Source organism: Salmo salar, chromosome ssa24 (assembly GCF_905237065.1).
Source record: "Salmo salar chromosome ssa24, Ssal_v3.1, whole genome shotgun sequence".
In the NCBI taxonomy this organism is placed as follows: Eukaryota; Metazoa; Chordata; class Actinopteri; order Salmoniformes; family Salmonidae; genus Salmo; species Salmo salar.
The window spans coordinates 13168450-13188181 of NC_059465.1; the positions used below are offsets into that span (position 1 = coordinate 13168450).

Consider the following 19732-nt stretch of genomic DNA (forward strand, 5'->3'; position numbering starts at 1 on the left):
TCAGAGCTCATTCTAAAAGGAGGTGTTCTTTGTCTCAGTCGAGGTTCTTCACCTCCTTGACTCTCTCTGCCTCTTGAATCGAGGCCAACACAGAGTGTTTTGTTGCTGATCCATTTCATCAAGCGACAGTCTTGAGTTCTTCGCACAGTACTATGGCTTGCCCTTCAGTTGGTACAGACTTCAAGTAGTCATCTACATAGAAGTTGTCTTTGATGGAGTCAACTGCTTCAGCTGAGAAGCTGCTCTTGTTATCTTATGCAGTCTTCTTCAGAGCATAACTATCACAACTGGATGAGGCCCCAAAACATGCTCACTGTCATCCTGTACTCAGTAAGTCTCTGACTGACATCACTTCCTTAACACCTGTTAATCACCTTCCACAGATCCATAACTGTTGGTGCATTTATCCCAATTAGCAGTTCAATGTCGATGTGAGATTTGAGATTACTGAACCTATTTCAGATAACTCCACTTCTTTACTGCTTCTTGAGTGGGGATATGCTCTTTCATGACTAGGATTTCGCCTTGGGTGTACAACTCTGGTAGTTCAATGAATTCTTTACCTTCTAGACGGCATACTTCGAAGCCAGTCACAATGGAGCTGTTGACTGTTTATTCTTGTCCCATAGTACGTAGAAAGATTCTGTTTTTTATCCTCCTTCACATGCAACTTTATTTTTAAAGCTTTAGTGCAGAAGCTTGCACTGCTTCCTGGATATAGGAAAGGGCTTTGTTCGAATTGGATACCTTCACCTGCACTGGTATGATGGGAAGAGTAGTGTGGTTGCCAACCCGAGTGGCCTTGCGTCTCCAGTGAGACCAGTGCGCTGCTCACTGACGTTTTCTGTGTATTTTCCTCCATCACCTTTCCTGTAGCCTTCTTCCTTGTTTCTCTGTATGTGGAGAATTTAGGTGCTACTGAATCTGTCTCCAAGTCAGGACTTTAATTGTCTTTCTTCATATGCATGTATTGATATAGAATTTTGTTATCAATGTTCATAAACTCCAATTAATCTACTCAGTCTGCAACTCAGAGTTTGTATGTTCTGGGTAAATATGAAACAGACAGAATTCCCAGTTTACAATAGTCAAAATGTTTATTCACGAGTGCATTCTGTAGTTCATATACAAAGACCTCTATTTTATACCAGGCTCCTTCTTTACCCACACACATACACACAAACCTTTAGGAAAGTTATCTCCTTCTCCAGAGTTCTCAACACTGTAAATCACTACCCAGCCGACAGTTCCATTCCCCGAGATTAGGGGAACCTTGAGAGGTACTCCCTCTCATATCATAAACTTTCAGAGTTCTAGCTAGGTCGGGTCAAACATAGGTTAATGGTTCTCTGTGTTTTCTTAAACACACACACACATTCCTCTCTTATCCTAGTCCAACCTAGTTAGACTTTATGTTTAAAATTTTTGTTACTCATTATACATGCTACCTAAACTATATCACTAATTGTTAGGTTTCAGGGTAGAATTATTTAATCATTTATCTTTAAACATATAATTATTTTATCATGTATGTACTGAACTGTAAGTATTTTTTTGTTGCAAACAAAATTGCATTTCAGATTAAAACTTGTTAGAACTCATTTTACACTATGTTGACATACTGTGTTGACATTATGTTGACATACTGTATACTGTATTGGATCTGACCCTTGTTAATAGATGGGCAATAGAGTTAGTCTTCAACTTCATGCTTCAACTTGAGGACTTGTATATATGACATATTACCTGGACAACAATGTTACCAACGTGTCCCAGATGCGGCAGAACATGGGCAGCCTAGACTACCCCACAGCAGAGAAATTCAGACAGATGAGGAACATGGAAGTACATGAAGACAAACACCTTCTTCCAAACACCCTCTGAAATAACTAATCTTACTCTCAACAAGTAAGTTTGTATTTCAGTCAAAATCACATAACATAATCCTCTTAATTCTGAGTGACAGCAATGTATGACCATGGTCAGTTTCTATGGAATTAACTCTGGTATTTATAGCTGAGCTGAAATTATTGTGTTGATTTGACTCCAGGATCTTCAGGTGGATGGACCACTGCCCTTTCATGTGGAGGGCATCCTAACTCTGCGGGCAAAACTCTTTGTGCCCTCATTCCTCGTCATACATGTGTATGTATGAGCAAGGCCAGGCCAAACCTGGTCAGTGCCACCATCTCACATGGTTTGTGATGACAGTATAATCCACTTCTTACTGATTAATTTGTATTATATTTCTCCAGATGGTATTTTCATACTGTACTGTTAAATCATCAATACCCTAACTCTATTTTATTGATCTCCTTCTAGTGTGGTGATGAGGATGAAGAAATTAAGGAAGTGTTCTGTCTTATTTCTAAATGCATTAAGACGTTTGAGGTGGAGTTCTCTCATATATTTAAAAATATTTTGAAATTTCACATTCAATAAGTAAAAGCTTTGTAATTTTTTTAACCATCTTGAATCTTTTTTTAAGCTCATCAGACAGTGATAACATTAGAATGCTCATGTCCATGGACAATGTATTCACAAAGTCACTGACAACGCAAAGTTTCTTTCAAATGTTTTATTGTCGCCAACACAAACTGATGAAGAGTGAATGAGTGAAACAACACTGTGGTGTTAATATTGATTTAGGTAATTCTGTGATGTACAGTACACCACATTCAATACATTTTTCTAAATCAATTTAAGTGATTAGGTTAGGTGCAGGCATCATGCCCTTCTATTTAAGGGAGCATAGAATTATTTTCATAAAAAAATCATTTGCATGCAATTTCCCTCTGTCGTCAGTAGGTGTCTCTCTCCAAGCCAGTAGGGATCCTTTGGCAGCACAAGTTCCTTTGTGGTAGACGTTTAGCAAGCTCCTGTTGAGGAGAGGGAATGAAAAACGGGGTCAGGTGGGGAATAAACTTCTAGGACATAGACCATCCCAAAAAAGCACTTTGTAACGACTTGATGTAAGAAGGGCTTTATTAATCAAATTTAATTGGACACGTACCAGACTGCAGCACGGGCTCAAACTGTCCGGCCATGCAGATCTCCTCTTGCTTGGCGCGAATGCTCCTCTGGATGGTTGGGGGCAGGCCACGGGGGTTACGAGAGAAGATAAGGGAGTAACCATCCTCACAGCTTCCATCGTCCTTCAGGGTACGGCAGGCATAGGTGATGGCATAGTTTTCATAGTCGGTGTCAATCACCCAATAGTTGTCACCTGGCAAGAGGAGAGTATACTGTGAGTCTCGAGGGTGGCTTTGTGTTGGCTGTTAATGATGTGTCTTTGTGCCTGTAAGTGTATAGGCGTATTGTCTATAAGGGTATATTGTGGTCTTGTAGTGCTCAGTTGGTAGAGCATGGCGCTTGCCACACCAGGATTGTGGTTTTCGATTCCAGGGCCACCTACACATAAAATGTATGCACGCATAACTAAGTCACTTTGGATAAAGCGTTGGCTAAATGGCATATATATATATATTCAGAAAATGTACCTCCGCTGGACAGATAGCTGGCCAGGCCCTGGTAGTTCATGAACATCTTTCCAGGGTTGGCAGAGTCAGGCACAGTGTACTGGGCAGCCATGTCAGCGCACACAACCCAGAATCTGAAGATGAATGTCAATGGTGGAAAAAGCTATTGTAATATACAGTACCAGTCAAACGTTTGGACACGCCTACAAGGGTTTTTCTTTATTTTTACTGTTTTCTACATTGTAGAATAATAGTGAAGACATCAAACTATGAAATAACACATATGGAATCATGTAGTAACCAAAAAAGTGTTAAACAAATCAAAACATATTTTATATTTCAGATTCTTCAAAGTAGCCACCCTTTGCCTTGATGACAGCTTTGCACACTCTTGGCATTCTCTCAACCAGCTTCATGAGGTAGTCACCTCGAATGCATTTCAATTAACAGGTGTGCCTTGTGAAAAGATAATATGTGGAATTTCTTTCCTTCTACAGAAGATAACCCTATTTGGTAAAAGACCAAGTCCATATTATGGCAAGAATAGCTCAAATAAGCAAAGAGAAACGACAGACCATCATTACATTAACCTGTTAGGGCTAGGGGGCAGTATTGACACGGCCGGATAAAAAACGTACCCGATTTAATCTGGTTACTACTCCTGCTCAGTAACTAGAATATGCATATAATTATTGGCTTTGGATAGAAAACACCCTAAAGTTTCTAAAACTGTTTGAATGGTGTCTGTGAGTATAACAGAACTCATATGGCAGGCAAAAACCTGAGAAGATTCCTTACAGGAAGTGCCCTCTCTGACAAGATCTTGTTCTTCTTGTCTCTGTTTATTGAAGACTGAGGATCTTTGCTGTAACGTGACACTTCCTACGGCTCCCATAGGCTCTCAGAGCCCGGGAAAAAGCTGAATGATATCGAGGCAGCCCCAGGCTGAAACACATTATCGTGTTTGGATAGTGGCCGGTCAGAGTACTCTGAGACTCAAGCTCGTGCACGAGGGCACGAGATGTTTTTATTTTCTCTCTCTTTGTACGTATACACGCTTTCCCGGTCGGAATATTATCGCTTTTTTACGAGAAAAATGGCATAAAAATTGATTTTAAACAGCGGTTGACATGCTTCGAAGTACGGTAATGTAATATTTTGATTTTTTTTGTCACGAAATGCGCCGTGCTCGTCACCCTTATTTACCCTTTCGGATAGTGTCTTGAACGCACGAACAAAACACCGCTATTTGGATATAACAATGGATTATTTGGGACCAAACCAACATTTGTTATTGAAGTAGAAGTCCTGGGAGTGCATTCTGACGAAGAACAGCAAAGGTAATAACATTTTTCTTATAGTAAATCTGACTTTGGTGAGTGCTAAACTTGCTGGGTGTCTAAATAGCTAGCCCTGTGATGCCGGGCTATCTACTGAGAATATTGCAAAATGTGCTTTCACCGAAAAGCTATTTTAAAATCGGACATAGCGAGTGCATAGAGGAGTTCTGTATCTATAATTCTTAAAATAATTGTTCTCTTTTTTGTGAACGTTTATCGTGAGTAATTTAGTAAATTCACCGGCAGTGTTCGATGGGAATGCTAGTCACATGCTAGTCACATGCTAATGTAAAAAGCTGGTTTTTGATATAAATATGAACTTGATTGAACAAAACATGCATGTATTGTATAACATAATGTCCTAGGGTTGTCATCTGATGAAGATCATCAAAGGTTAGTGCTGCATTTAGCTGTGGTTTGGGTTTATGTGACATTATATGCTAGCTTGAAAAATGGGTGTCTGATTATTTCTGGCTGGGTACTCTGCTGACATAATCTAATGTTTTGCTTTCGTTGTAAAGCCTTTTTGAAATCGGACAGTGTGGTTAGATTAACGAGAGTCTTGTCTTTTAAAATGGTGTAAAATAGTCATATGTTTGAAAAATTGAAGTTTTTGCATTTTTGAGGTATTTCAATATCGCGCCACGGGATTACACTGGCTGTTGAGTAGGTGGGACGCAAGCGTCCCACCTAGCCCAGAGAGGTTAAGACATGAAGGTCAGTCAATCCGTAACATTTCAAGAAATTTGAAAGTTTCTTCAAATGCAGTTGCAAAAACCATCAAGCGCTATGATGATACTGGCTCTCCTATAGGGAGGAGGTCAGAGACCTGGTCATGTGGTGCCACAACCTCAGCCTCAACATGATCAAGACAAAGGAGATGATTGTGGACCACAGGAGAAAGAGGACCAAACACACCCCCATTCTCATCGATGGGGCTGCAGTGGAGCAGGTTGAGAGCTTCAAGTTCCTTGGTGTCCACATCACCAACAAACTAACATGGTCCAAGCACACCAAAAACAGTCGAAGTGGGCATGACAAAACCTATTCCCCCTCAGGAGACTGAAAATATTTGGCATGGATCCTCAGATCCTCAAAAGGTTCTACAGCTGCACCATCGAGAGCATTCTGACTGGTTGCATCACTGCCTGGTATGGCAACTGCTCTGCCGCCAACTGCAAGACACTACAAAGGGTAGTGCGAATGGCCCAGTATACCACTGGGGCCAAGCTTCCTGCCATCCAGGACCTCTATACCAGGCGGTGTCAGAGGAAGGCCCTAAAAATTGCCAAAGACTCCAGCCACCCTAGTCATAGACTGTTCTCTCTGCTACCGCATGGCAAGCGGTGCCGGAGCGCTAAGTCTAGGTCCAAGAGGCTTCTTAACAGTTTCTACCCCCAAGCCATAAGACTCCTGAACACCTAATCAAATTGCTACCCAGACTATTTGCATTGCCCCCCCCCTTTTACACTGCTGCTACTCTCTGTTGTTATCATCTATGCATAGTCAATTTAATAACTCTACCTACATGTACATATTACCTCAACTAACCGGTGCCCCCGCACATTGACTCTGTACCGGTACCCCCTTTATATAGTCTCGCTATTGTTATTTTACTGCTGCTCTTTAATTACTTGTTACTTTTATTTCTTATTCTTATCCGTATTTTTTTAAACTGCATTGTTGTTTAGGGGCTCGTAAGTAAGCATTTCACTGTAAGGTATACACCTGTTGTATTCAGCTCATGTGACTAATAAAATTTGATTTGATGAGGACTGTCACAGGAAAGGAAGTCCTAGAGTTACCTCTGCTGAAGAGGATAAGTTCATTAGAGGTACCAGCCTCAGAAATTGGCAAATAACTGCACCTCAGACACATCTCAACATCAAATGTTCAGAGGAGATTGCGTGAATCAGGCCTTCATGGTTGAATTGCTGCAAAGAAACCACTACTAAAGGACACCAATAATAAGAAGAGACTTGCTTGGGCCAAGAAACACGAGCAATGGTGGAAATCTTTCCATTGGTCTGATGAGTCTGAATTTGAGATTTTTGGTGTGGGGTGCTTTGGTGTTGCTTTGCTGGTGACACGTTGGTTATTTATTTAGAATTCAAGGCACACTAAAACAGCATGGCTACCACGGAATTTTGCAGCGATACACCATCCTATCTGGTTTGCGCTTAGTGGGACTATCAATTGTTTTTCAACAGGACAATGACCTAACACACCTCCAGGCTGTGTAAGGGCCATTTGACCAAGAAGGAGAGTGATGCATCAGATGACCTGGCCTCCACAATCACCCAACCTCAACCCCATTGAGGTGGTTTGGGATGAGTTGGACCGCAGAGTGAAGGAAAGCAGCCAACAAGTGCTCAGAATATGCAGGAACTCCTTCAAGACTGTTGGAAAAGCATTCCAGGTGAAGCTATCATCAAAGATAGTGTACAAAGCTGTCATCAAGGCAAATGGTGGCTACTTTGAAGAATCATGGTTACTACATGATTCCATATGTGTTATTTCATAGTTTTGTAAAAAATAGTTTCAAAAAATAGTAAAAAAATTATAATTGAGTAGGTGTGTCCAAATCTTTGACTGGTACTGTATATACACTGAACAAAAATATAAACACAACATGCAACAATTTCAAAGATTTTACTGAGTTACAGTTCATATAAGAAAATCAGTCAATTGAAATAAATAAATTAGGCCCTAATCTACAGATTTCACATGACTGGGAATACAGATATGCATCTGTTGGTCACAGATACCTTAAAGTAGGAGTGTGGATCAGAAATCAGTCAGTTTCTGGGGTGACCACCATTTGCCTCATGCAGCACGACACATCTCCCTCGCATAGAGTTGATCAGGCTGTTGATTGAGGCCCGCAGAATGTTGTTCCACTCCTCTTCAATGGCTGTGCAAAGTTGCTGGATATTGGCGGGAACTGGAGCACGCTGTCATACACGTCGATCCAGAGCATTCCAAACACGTTCAATGGGTGACATGTCTGGTGAGAATACAGGCCATGGAAGAACTGGGCCATTTTCAGCTTCCAGGAATTGTGTACAGATCCTTGCAACATTATCCGTGCATTATCTGTAAGGTTCTGCTTTTCTTTTCTTAGTCAACCTTGTGTTATTTTTCTTTGTGTTCTGGAACGTAGCCCTGTCTTTCATTTTGTTCATTGATTTCACCTGTGTTCGTTTCTCACCTGGTCTCATCAGCTCCCTATTTAGTTCAGTTCTTTCTGTTTGTATGGTTGTGAGGTATTGTTTTTGACTGCCTAACTGTGTTTGACCATTGCCTGCCTGTGACCACGATTCCTGCCTTCTGCGAAGGCTTAATAAACATCTGCTGCACTCTGCGTGTGAATCTACACCTTTTTCTCCCTGAGTATTCATTACATTATCATGCTGAAACATGAGGTGATGGTGGCGGATGAATGGCACGACAATGGGCCTCAAGATCTCTTCACGGTATCTATGTGCATTCAAATTGCCATCGATAAAATGCAATTCTGTTCGTTGTCCGTAGTTTATGCCTTCCCGTACCATAACCCCAACGCCACCATGGGGCACTCTGTTCACAACGTTGACATCAGGAAACCGCTTGCCCACACAACGCCATACACGTGGTCTATGGTTGTGAGGCCAGTTGGACGCACTGCCAAATTCTCTAAAACGATGTTGGACGCGGCTTATGATAGAGAAATTAACATTCAATTACTTGGAAACAGCTCTGGTGGACCTTCTTGTAGTCACCATTCCAATTGCACGCTCCATCAAAACTTGAGACATCTTTGGCATTATGTTGTGTGACAAAACTGAACATTTTTATTGTCCCCTGCACAAAGTGCACCTGTGTAATGATCATGCTGTTTAATCAGCTTCATGATATGCCACAACTGTCAGGTGGATGGATTATCTTGGCAAAGGAGAAATGCTCACTAATAGGAATGTAAATAAATGTGTGCACAACATTTTAAATAAATAAGCTTTTTGTGCATATGGAAAATTTCAGGGACCTTTTATTTCAGCTCATGAAACATGGGACCAACACTTTACTTGTTGCGTTTATACTTTGCTCAGTGTAGTTACTCGTCACAGATACAGCACTAGAATACAATTACGAGCAACATGTACAGGTAAGCCTTATGTTTTCACTCCAACAAACTGAATGACTAGGGAATGGCACATTTCTAAGACTATTACCATTTCATCAGAAATAATCTCCAGCTCTCTTACCCGAACAGTGTGACACGGCCCTTGGAGGAGGCGACCATGGAGCCATCGTCACCGATGGTGTACTCCGCTGAGATGTTGTCCTGGAGAAACAGACCCTCAGGGTCCTTCTTCTGCAGAGCATACCACTTCCCTGCGTACTGGAGCACACACGCATAAACAACAACAGGTTAGTTGAAGGGCCTTGCATGTAGGACTGTTGTAGCCTAAGCAATAATAATTTCCTGCATACTGGAGAGTGTCGAATATTTTTCTAGCTGCGTACTATAGCACTGGCACACATGAAACAGATAGATGTACTACAACCTTGCAGGTTGGTCTGCTATAGACTATGTACTACACAACATGTGTATTGTCAGCTGTACTCACTCTCTTGGGATCAAAGTCCTCCTTGACTGTGAAGCTGTCCACCACACAGGAGGCAGCCCAGCTCTGCTCCAGACCCGCCAGGAGCACCACCACCAGGGCGAGCATATGGAAATTCATTTCTAGAGGAGACAGAAATTCCATTAGTAGAAGTTAATACGCATGTAAGAACAAATTAAAGTGACATTAGCATGTCTATTTTGATAGAGCACAATAGCTATTCCTCTCAATTGTTAACAATTCCATGTCATAACTTGGTAAACTGACAAGCTGACTATGATGGAACGTTTCAAAGTTTCTCCTTCTCTCAAAGTTTCTCTACAAATTGGTCCCAGATAAAACTATTTACAAATTGATAACGTTACAATATTTAACAAAGCCAAATAATCAGATAAATCCATATTAGCAGCAAAATTTCAACAACATTCCCATGAAAAGTTCCAAAACTTACCTGTTATGGAAAAAAGCAAGTGGTGAAGTTTCAATGAAGTTGTAGGTATGTGTTTCTCTTCGACTGTGTTTCTCTTCTGTCTAGGATCCTTATATACCCAAGGAACAGACGAGCTCACTGATCATTTTCACATTCTGGTCTTAAATCTAGCACTAATCTAGTTAACTAAATCCTGTAAGCCGTTGAATTTTCCCATGCAGCACTGAAATGGCTTTATGTAATTGTATCAGTGGTGTATAATAGTCTAAACTCAAAGAAAGCACATGTCTAAGGAATTAGTTCACCTCAGCCAAGCCAAAGTACTGTTTACACATGGGAATTGCAATACTAGTGTATTTTAGCTACAGAAGTGTATTGTTAGATAGTTCCTTATTGACATGCAAATGAAATGGAAATAAATTACACATGTATTTATCATCAGTTGGTATCCCTTCCTTTTAACTGAATTTGAATAATATGAAGGATAAAAAAAGAGGGACTGGATGTCAAGTTGGGGTAGCTGAAGTAAAAGTACCAATCAAACCTACCATTTACACAGGGAGCCCATTTCTGGTCTTATTGTCACTTATTGGTCTTTTGACCAATCAGAATAGCTCTGAAGAAGATCTGATGTAAAAAGTTCTGATGTGATTGGTCAAAAGACCATTTGTGGAAAAAATATCAGAATTGGGCTGCCTGTGTAAAAGTAGCCATACTGTGCCTGTAAGCTCCTCAGTCCACAGAATATTCAAAGACAATATTCTCATACCTGTTAAGTGAGCAAAATATAATATCCACAAATTACATTCATACATTCTTCCATGAAAACCCCCCCCAACATCCATCAGAAATCATACAGATAGTGATTCCATAGAGATAAAGATGTTGTAATCACACCATTTTGTGTAAAGACCATACACCTTCAGCCAATATATTTGTGGTGCATAATATCTCATGGAATATATTATTGTTCAAAGTTGAAGCAATGTCATGCTATCCAAATGTTATCATGTTATGTTATGCAACTCTGCATGCCAATCATTGAAATGAGAGCATGATCAGCAGTCCATAATAACTTGCCCAAGAATACACGTGTTATGAAATTTAAAGGTCTGTGTGGGACTTTATGTTCCTGCCCCTGGGTTAAGTCACATGGTCTGTTGCACCAGCTTGCTTCTGTAATCCCAGACAAAACGTTTTTGGGCAGGAGACTGCTGAAGCGCATTTCAAGATGGTTGTCAACACGAGGTTAAATGTATGTCATGACCCTGTCATTTGAATATTTTCTCAGTGAGGAAGGCAATACATTGGAACACATCCATTAATCATTTTTAATAGTGCACCATAGTTGATAACAGGTAGGATGATATACATAGTTGACAAATAAAGCTTTTGTCTCATGCTATAATTAACCACTTCTGTCATTGTTGCTGCTTATATTTAGATTGGGGATGAGCTTGAATTACTGTGGCTTGGCACCTTTGCCTTTCAGCCATGCGAACATAACACATACAGTGATGGTCGGATTCGCGTTTATCGTCGAAGGAATGAGCGTTACACCGAGGCCTGTACTCTGGAGCAGGATCGAGGTGGAGGGTCCGTCATGGTCTGGGGCGGTGTGTCACAGCATCATCGGACTGAGCTTGTTGTCACTGCAGGCAATCTCAACGCTGTGAGTTACAGGGAAGACATCCTCCTCCCTCCTGTGGTACCCTTCCTGCAGGCTCATCCTGACATGACCCTCCAGCATGACAATGCCACCAGCCATACTGCTCATTCTTTGCGTGATCTCCTGCAAGACAGGAATGTCAGTGTTCTGCCATGGCCAGCGAAGAGCCTGGATCTCAATCCCATTGAGCACATCTGGGACCTGTTGGATCAGAGGGTGAGGGCTAGGGCCATTCCCCCCAGAAATGCCCGGGAACTTGCAGGTGTTTGGTAGAGGAGTGGGGTAACATCTCACAGCAAGAACTGGCAAATCTGGTGCAGTCTATGAGGAGGAGATGCACTGCAGTACTTAATGCAGCTGGTGGCCACACCAGATACTGACTATTACTTTTGATTTGGATTTTTCCCCCCTCCCCTTTGTTCAGGGACACATTATTCCATTTCTGTTCGTCAAATGTCTGTGGAACTTATTCAGTTTATGTCTCAGTTGTTGAATCTTATTATGTTCATACAAATATTTACACATGTTAAGTTTGCTGAAAATAAACGCAGTTGACAGTGAGAGGATGTTTCTTTTTTTGCTGAGTTTAGTATAATCATGACTTGATAGCAAAACAAGTGTCAGGAAAAAGGTGAAGCAAGTGCAAGGTAAATGAAGAAAGAACAACAATTGAAATGTTTACCATGTATTTATCATGTAGCATTTTTGACACTGTCATGAGGTGTAACTAGGGTACAAACATTTAACTTAATTTACAATACTGCATTTGTGATGTTACAGTTCTGAATCCAAATAGCAAGCCATTATTTTGTATGCCATGTAAATAACTACAACATACTATATCTAGTTTCAAAGTGAGGGTTTATAGGTTAGAGCGCACACGTCAATAAAATAACCACCGGAGAGTTTTTGACCAAGTATATACAGGAAGAAAAGAGTGGAAATTTGCAGGAGCTGTGTGAAGAGCTTCACAGTAACTTCTTCCAGTGCCTGCTCATTTCAAAATGGACTCTTCACTGGCTCTAGTGAGAAAGCAGAGAAAAGTAGATGTCAACTTTCTATACAGAAACAATTAAGTGTTGGAATAACAAAGCAGCAGTTTACTGCCGTAGGTTATTATTCAGGCTATACCTAGAGAATATACATTACTGTTCAAAAGTTTGGGGCCACTTAGAAATGTCCTTGTTTTTCAAAGAAAAGCATCTGGAGCATCAGCATTTGTGGGTTTGATTACAGGCTCACAATGTTCAGAAACAAAGAACTTTCTTCTGAAACTCGTCAGTCTATTCTTGTTCTGAGAAATGAAGACTATTCCATGCGAGAAATTGCCAAGAAACTGAAGATCTCGTGCAACGCTGTGTACTGCTCCCTTCACAGAACAGCGCAAACTGGCCCTAACCAGAATGGAAAGAGGAGTGCGAGGCCCCGGTAAACAACTGAGCAAGAGGACAAGTACATTAGAGTGTCTAGTTTGAGAAACAGACGCCTCACAAGTCCTCAACTGGCAGCTTCATTAAATAGTACCCGCAAAACACCAGTCTCAATGTCAACAGTGAAGAGGCGACTCCGGGATGCTGGCCTTCTAGGCAGAGTTGCAAAGTAAATGCAATATCTCAGACTGGCCAATAAAAAGAAAAGATTAAGATGGGCAAAAGAACACAGACACTGGACAGAGGAACTCTGCCTAGAAGGCCAGCATCCCGGAGTCGCCTCTTCACTGTTGACGTTGAGACTGGTGTTTTGCTCAGTTGTGCACCGGGGCCTTCCACTCCTCTTTCTATCTTGGGTGATTGTTTTGTTGAAAAACAATTGATAGTCCCACAAAGCGCAAACTAGATGGGATGGCGTATTGCTGCAGAATGCTGAGTAAGCCATGCTGGTTAAGTGTGCCTTGAATTCTAAATAAATCACTGACAGTGTCGCCAGCAAGCACCCCCACAACATCACACCTCCTCCTCCATGCATCACGGTGGGAACCACACATGCAGAGATCATCTGTTCACCTACACTGCATCTCACAAAGACACAGTTAGAACCAGCGGTTAGAACCAAAAATCACAAATTTGGACTGATCAGACCAAACAACAGATTTCCACCGGTCTAATGTCCATTGCTCGTGTTTCTTGGCCCAAGCATGTCTCTTCATCTTATTGGTGTCCTTTAGTAGTGGTTTCTTTGCAGCAATTCGAAAATGAAGGCCTGATTCACGCAGTCTCCTCTGAACAGTTGATGTTTAGATGTGTCTGTTACTTGAACTCTGTGGAGCAGTTATTTGGGCTGCAATCTGAGGTGCAGTTAACTCTAATGAACTTATCCTCTACAGCAGAGGTAACTCTTGGTCTTCCTTTCCTGTGGCGGTCCACATGAGAGCCGGTTTCATCATAGCGCTTGATGGTTTTTGCTACTGCACTTGAAGAAGCTTTCAACGTTTTGGAAATTTTCCAGATTGATTGACCTTCATGTCTTAAAGTAATGATGGACTGTCATTTTTCTTTGCTTATTTGAGATGTTCTTGTTATAATATGGACTTGGTTTTTACTAAATAGGGCTATCTTCTGCATACCACCCCTACCTTGTCACAACACAACTGCTGGGCTCAAATGCATTAAGAAGAAAAGAAATTCCACAAATGATCTTTTAACAAGGCACACCTGTTAATTGAAATGTATCCAGTTGACTACCTCATGAAGCTTGTTGAGAAATGCCAAGAGTGTGCAAAGCTGTCATCAAGGCAAAGGGTGGCTATTTTGAAGAATCTCAAATAGAAAATATGTTTTGATATGTTTAATACTTTTTTGGTTACTACATGATTCCATATGTGTTATTTCATAGTTTTGATGTCTTCACTAATATTCTACAACGTAGAGAATAGTAAAAATAAAGAAAAACCCTTGAATGAGTAGGTGTGTCCAAACTTTTGACTGCAACCAAGACTGCACACAAGACATGCAACCAGAGGTCTCTTCACAGTCCCAGGTCCAGAACAGAGGCTGGGAAACACAGTAATAAATAGAGCCATGACTACATGGAACTCTCTGCCACCCCAGGTAACTCAAGCTAGCAATAAAACCAGATAAAAAAAATGTATTAAAGAACATGGCACGACAGGGACTGTGAAGAAACAAACAGACGTTTTTACATATTTTGTATTATATTTTGCGATTTATTGTATTATGTAGTGTTATGTACTGTATATTATGTATTCTATTTGTTGTCTTTTGTTTCCTGTTTGGACCCCAGGAAGAGTAGCCACTGCCTTGAAAGCAGCTAATTGCGGATCCTAATAAAATACTAAGTACAACTAAGTTGACATTTTATTACAAGTTTTCTGACAAACTATAATTGACCTCATCCCTAGAAACATGCATTTGTTTATTATAGTTTTCCTACAACTTTGTGTATTTAAGTGAAAAAAAATGCAGAAATGGTGTTTGTTGCTGACTAGACAGAGCTGGTCATTACAGTAATTAGTCAAGTTGACAGGAACAGATCAAGACTTATTAGGGTGTAGTCATGGCAGTATCATACCATAGGTTTATGCGGATCTGCCACTTTTTTTCAATTTTTGCCTAAAATGACATACCCAAATCTAACTGCCTGTAGCTTAGGCCCTGAAGCATGGATATGCATATTCTTGATACCATTTGAAAGGAAACACTTTGAAGTTTGTAGAAATGTGAAAGGAATGTAGGAGAATATAACACATTAGATCTGGTAAAAGATAATAGAAAGGAAAAAAACAATAGTTTTATAAAATATTTTTGTACCATCATCTTTGAAATGAAATGTCATAATAAATTATTCTTGCCCAGGCGCAATTTAGATTTTGGCCACTAGATGGCAGCCTTGTATGAGAAAAGTTTTAGAGTGATCCATTGAAATCTTGCATATCTATTCAAAATGTTGTATCAAGACTGCCCAAATGTGCCTAATTGGTTTATTCATATATTTTCAAATTCATAATTGTGCACTCTCAAACAATAGCATGGTATTCTTTCACTCTAATAGCTACTGTAAATTGGACAGTGCAGTTAGACTAACAAGAATTTAGCTTTCTGCCCATATCAGATATGTCTATGTCCTGGGATTATTTTTTGTTTCTTACAACCTCATGCTAATCACATTAGCCTACGTTAGCTCAACATTCCCGTGGATGGGACACCGATCCTTAAATAGGACTTCCAAATGGATTACAAAGCATGTTCAATCTTCGCAGGGTAGATTAAAATGATGAATATTACACATCCTCACACAGGAACTTTAATAAGAGGCTTTAAAATGTCAATCAACATTTTATATATTTTAATGAATACAATTCCCAATGCAGACAACAACAACTTACTTCTTTCAGTTGGATGATTTGAAAAACAGTGCCTAGTAGGTGTTTCCTGTGGGGATTCAAAAAGTGGACAATAGATAAGATCTACAAAATAAAGGGTATTTCTGAGCAGGCTATTAATGTTAATATGCTGCTCAATCCACATTATCCGATGAGTATGCATTTTACACCACAAGTGGCTTTGAGCGGTTTAAGAGTTGAAAAATCCCAATGCATCAGATTACAGACTGTTATCATCTCAGGACAAAAGGTGTCACGTTTCAAAACAAATCAGACAAAAGTATATTTTGCCTTTATTTGACTAGGCAAGTCAGTTAAGAACAAATTCTTATTTTCAATGACGGCCTAGGGGGCAGAACAACAGATTTTTACCTTGTCAGCTCGGGGATTTGATCTTGCAATCTTCCTGTTACTAGTCCAACGCTCTAACCACTAGGCTTCCTACCACCAAATATATTGAAGATTGTCTTGTGAAAGACTGAGCAATATGAGGTACGGTATATCTGCATCTTTATCACTAGTGAATCATTTTCATGAGTGTTCTAGCCAGTTGCAGGCCCTCCAGCTCACAAGGCACTAATGTAGGTGTCAGTAATGTGCAGCTCACTAAGACAAATTAAAAAGAAGTCTGCTTTTGTGCCTGGATTTAAAGGCACAATGCTGTCCAAAAAATGATTTCCTTGCGTTTTATACATATTTCCATGCTATGAAGTTGGAATAATACTGTCAAATTGTGAAAATTATGATAATGCCCTTTTAGCTTAAGAGCTGTTTGAAAAGACTGCCTGAAATCTTAGCCTGTTTTGATGGGATGGAGTTTTGGCCATCACCAGGCAGTAAATTAGTTAATAGACCAATAAGGAAGAAAGTTACAAACCTCTCTTGCCAATAACAGCAAATGTTCAGTTTTCCCCTACCCACTCAGACCACTACCAGACAGTCCTAGCAACATTTTTGCTTGAGAAATTGCTCTTTACTAAGAATATATTTTTGTTTCTTTTTGACAATTTTAATTTGAGAAATAATAAGAAACCCGCACACTGCTCTTGCTAGTATCACTGCTCTTTACTAAGCTTTATGTATCGGCCTCAAAGCCTTCGTCAGAGCTTTCATCTTATTAAACTGTTAGCATCCACCTGCAACAAAGATGTGAAGTGACTTTTGAATTTTGACAATTTTAATTCATAACAATGACAGTAAAGTACTTAATTGTTTCCCAGAAATTATTTGATATTGAGATAAAAAAAATGGCTGCATTGGACCTTTAAAGCTAGAATCCTTAATGGTGAAACAGCCATGTCCGTTTGCAATATTACAACAACAAAGAAGTTACTACAAACAAAGAACACCGTTTTTTCCGCCTCGGACATCATTACACGGCAATACATGCAAACATTTTTACCATCCTTGCCGACGCTCCTAAGCTCGGCAACAAAAACAATAACAACAGTGGTGGGGTGGCCAGTGACGCTGTTCCCCCTACTTCGGATTCCATCTTTAATCAAAGATATTATAGGTTCCTCTCAGCTTTAAATGTTATCGCCTCTAGCATGAACTGGCTGAGGGCTAGTTATGTATACTACAGTAAAACAACCTGGCACAGCAGATATGTCATCAGTGGTTTCCCATGGAACTGGCTGCTGGGGAGTTAGGCCTAGTACTGAGGAGACTGGTGGAGTTGTTGGCTGCTCCATAATGGGTATGGGGTATGGGCTCGGGGAAAGTGTTGTGCCCACATGGAATTCTTGGATTGTAGCTGTGTCAATGATTGATGGAAGAGCCGTCGTGACCATAGACCTAATATGGGTTATGACATCAGAAGTCAGACTGGGAGAATCAGTCACTGTGATTATGACTGGATGTTGTGAAGTAGTCTCAGTTTCTGTCCCATTTAGTGAGTCTGCTGATGAGGCGTCAGTTCCAAGTGCAGTTTGTGAAGCGATCAAAGCATCATCAACCGCTGAGGCTGTTTCAGAGGCTATAGCATCGCTGTCTTGTGGATCGGTCTCCTCCTCTGTGTCTGGTATTGCAGTCTCAGCGCCAGTGACCATTGGCTGGCCATTGGTTGTCTGTGGTGCTACGCCAATGTTCTCAGAAGACTCGTTGGACTCAGAAGACTCAGAAGATTCCAGGCTGTCAGCCATCAGGTTTCTGAACTGGAATCCATGCAGACTGACCTGTTTTCAGAAGTATAAATACATATTTTAGTGTAGAAACATAGCATAGCACAATTTTTACACAGTCTGTTTTTACTGACTTTGTGTCATTGTGCACATTATAGTGCAATAGTGACAGATTTATAAGAAAAAAAATATTATGGAAAAACAACATGGGCATTCTTACTGGTTTGGAATAAGATGCAGTCACCACAAAGAAAACACAAAGGGTGGTCCTCAGAATCTCCTTTTTAATTTCCATCATTTCTGAAAGAGTCAAATAAATGTCACAGTGGTTATATTTTTTACACAGTAAACTCCACAAGTATTGATGAGAACCAAAGGTTTATGGAATACATTATAATTTAACATAATTATTTCAACACTAAATGACAAAGACATGCATGTTATTCTAAGCATTACCTTGATTAGGTTGAGTATCCTCTTGTCTTCGGCATAAAAAGGGAAGGGTTTACAGTCCCAATGAATACGAATTTAAAGCTTATGTTCCTGCTGTACATCCAATGCTGATAAGAAGACTATAGCATCAAATAGGATGTATGAATGAACAATAGACGTTATTTGAATGGGGCATGCTTATATGCATGATTTGGTGCGTGGGATCAACCAAGTGTCACTACGATAATTGATTTCCTTTGCTGACTCAATTCCATGGCAATACTGTTATACCCTTTAGTCTTGTCTATATTTTAAGAATGGAAAGATCAACATTAAATCCTTTGAAGTGTTGAATTAGAGAGAAGCAGAAATAACACACAGACAGATGAACCAATGTCATTTGAAGACAAAGCTACAGTATAAGCCTGGTAAACATGTTGTTGTGGTTCCATAATTCCAGTGTAAACGACAAAAAACAATTGTATACTTTTAGAAAAGCTTCTTTCATGACGCAGGGCAATATTCTGTCAAGAGTCTAGTCATTACAGCAAACCACCAAACCAAAGGAGCACCCACATTCCTGAGGGGGGCGGGACTCGATTTATTTGAGTGAACACAATAACAAATGAACCAATTCACACTTTGCCTGAAGCAGAGAAGGCATAATCACGTTGCGTGTTAAAATACCATTGTATAATCTTTATGATATAAATAAAATGGTGGTATTTTTCCCCCAAAGTGTGTACAGATACTGTAAAATCACACAATTTCACAAACACTCAATTTCATATGAGTTTGACTAATCTATTGCAGATAATTTCTCTACATCCAATAGTAAACAGAAATATGCAGAAAGTATAATAAGACCCAATAATTGACAACGTGCATGTTTATATAATAGTCAGCAGTCCACAGGAGGCTGCTGACAGGAGGACGGCTCATAATAATGTCCAGAACGGAGCGAATGGAAAGGCATGGAAGTCATGTGTTTGATGTATTTGATACCATTCCACCTATTCCTCTCTAGCCTTTACCACAAGCCCATCCTCCCTAATTAAGATGCCACCAACCTCCTGTGATAGTCATTTAGTTTAACCTCCAGCTATGTTCAATACAAAACACAAGCAAATAAAACTGATATTATAATCAATCAAGTTGTGTCTGATCGAGTTGTGTGAGAATCTGTGGCTATCAAATTTGTCACATGCGCCGAATACAACAGGTGTAGACCTTACAGTGAAATGCTTACTTACAAGCCCTTAACCAACAATGCAGTTTTAAGAACATACCTAAAAACAAAGTAAGAGATAAGA

At 40.1% G+C, this 19732-nt stretch overlaps 1 protein-coding gene and 1 long non-coding RNA gene across 2 annotated transcripts; both read right to left on the minus strand.

Moving 5' to 3' along the window:
* Positions 1 to 2563: 2563 nt before the first annotated feature.
* On the minus strand, positions 2564 to 10026 carry LOC106584952 (purpurin). The gene is made up of 6 exons (XM_014170638.2): positions 9878 to 10026; positions 9430 to 9548; positions 9064 to 9200; positions 3501 to 3613; positions 3014 to 3226; positions 2564 to 2879 (listed from the first exon to the last, which is right to left on the minus strand). The coding sequence occupies exons 2-6, from the start codon at positions 9544 to 9546 to the stop codon at positions 2869 to 2871; spliced, it is 591 nt and encodes a 196-aa protein (XP_014026113.1). The 5' UTR covers positions 9547 to 9548; positions 9878 to 10026; the 3' UTR covers positions 2564 to 2868.
* Positions 10027 to 15810: 5784 nt separating this feature from the next.
* On the minus strand, positions 15811 to 18684 carry LOC106585076 (uncharacterized). Its single transcript, XR_001323903.2, has 3 exons — positions 18444 to 18684; positions 18208 to 18287; positions 15811 to 18041 (listed from the first exon to the last, which is right to left on the minus strand). It is a non-coding gene; the product is annotated as an uncharacterized lncRNA (long non-coding RNA).
* Between the last annotated feature and the right edge of the window lie 1048 nt (positions 18685 to 19732).